The 1,112-nt window shown below is 51.6% G+C and overlaps 1 protein-coding gene across 1 annotated transcript; it reads left to right on the plus strand.

The window, feature by feature from the left end:
- Window positions 1–2: 2 nt before the first annotated feature.
- Window positions 3–896, plus strand: LOC103772221 (olfactory receptor 14J1-like; the record flags this gene model as incomplete). The annotated part of the gene is made up of 1 exon (XM_008939547.1): window positions 3–896. A coding segment is annotated over one exon (894 nt), but the record flags the coding sequence as incomplete, so codon positions are not given.
- Window positions 897–1,112: the final 216 nt, after the last annotated feature.

Below are 1,112 nucleotides of genomic sequence, written 5' to 3' on the forward strand. Positions count from 1 at the left end.
TGCACTTCTGGCTCTTCCTGGGCATCTACCTGGCTGCCCTCCTGGGCAACGGCCTCATCATCACCACCATAGCCTGGGACCACCACCTCCACACCCCCATGTTCTTCTTCCTCCTCAACCTCGCTGTTCTTGACCTGGGCTCCATCTCCACCACTGTCCCCAAAGCTATGGCCAATTCCCTGTGGGGCACCAGGGACATCTCCTACACAGGATGTGCTGCACAGCTATTTTTGTTTGTTTTCTTGTTTTCAGAAGAGATTTCAATCCTCACCATCATGTCCTATGACCGCTACGTGGCCATCTGCAAGCCCCTGCACTACGGGACCCTCCTGGGCAGCAGAGCTTGTGTCCACATGGCAGCAGCTGCCTGGGCCAGTGGGTTCCTCAATGCTCTGCTGCACACGGCCAATACATTTTCCCTGCCCCTCTGCCAGGGCAATGCCCTGGACCAGTTCTTCTGTGAAATCCCCCAGATCCTCAAGCTCTCCTGCTCACAATCTTCCCACAGAGAAATGTGGATTCTTGTGGTTAGTGCCAGTTTATCATTTGGCTGTTGTGTTTTCATTGTGGTATCCTACGTGGAGATCTTCAGGGCCGTGCTGAGGATGCCCTCGCAGCAGGGGCGGCACAAAGCCTTTTCCGCCTGCCGCCCTCACCTGGCCGTGGTCTCCCTATTTTTCAGCACTGGTCTGTTTGCTTACCTGAAGCCCCCTTCCATCTCCTCCCCTTCACTGAACCTGGTGGTTTCAGTTCTGTACTCGGTTGTTCCCCCAGCAGTGAACCCTCTCATCTACAGTCTGAGGAATCAGGAGCTGAAGGATGCTCTGAGGAAACAGGTAATTAGATTTGTTTCTAAACCAATAAACAGTCCATCATCTTCTGCAGAGCAGTTCTAATGTCACTCATTGCTGGCCCAGCCTGTCTTCAGGATTTGTGGTGGTCCTGTTGCTGATGTTACAGTTGTAAGAATATTTCTCACCAAGACATGTCTTTCTGTCTCTTCATTTGTAATTCACAACTACCGTATCTGGTGTGACCCAGACTCTATATGAATGAGGTGCTGTGCTCCCTGTGTGCTTCCAGAAAATAAAGGACTCTGCAGTGACTTGTTT

This window comes from Merops nubicus, unplaced genomic scaffold (assembly GCF_000691845.1).
Source record: "Merops nubicus isolate BGI_N331 unplaced genomic scaffold, ASM69184v1 scaffold7184, whole genome shotgun sequence".
Classification (NCBI taxonomy): Eukaryota; Metazoa; Chordata; class Aves; order Coraciiformes; family Meropidae; genus Merops; species Merops nubicus.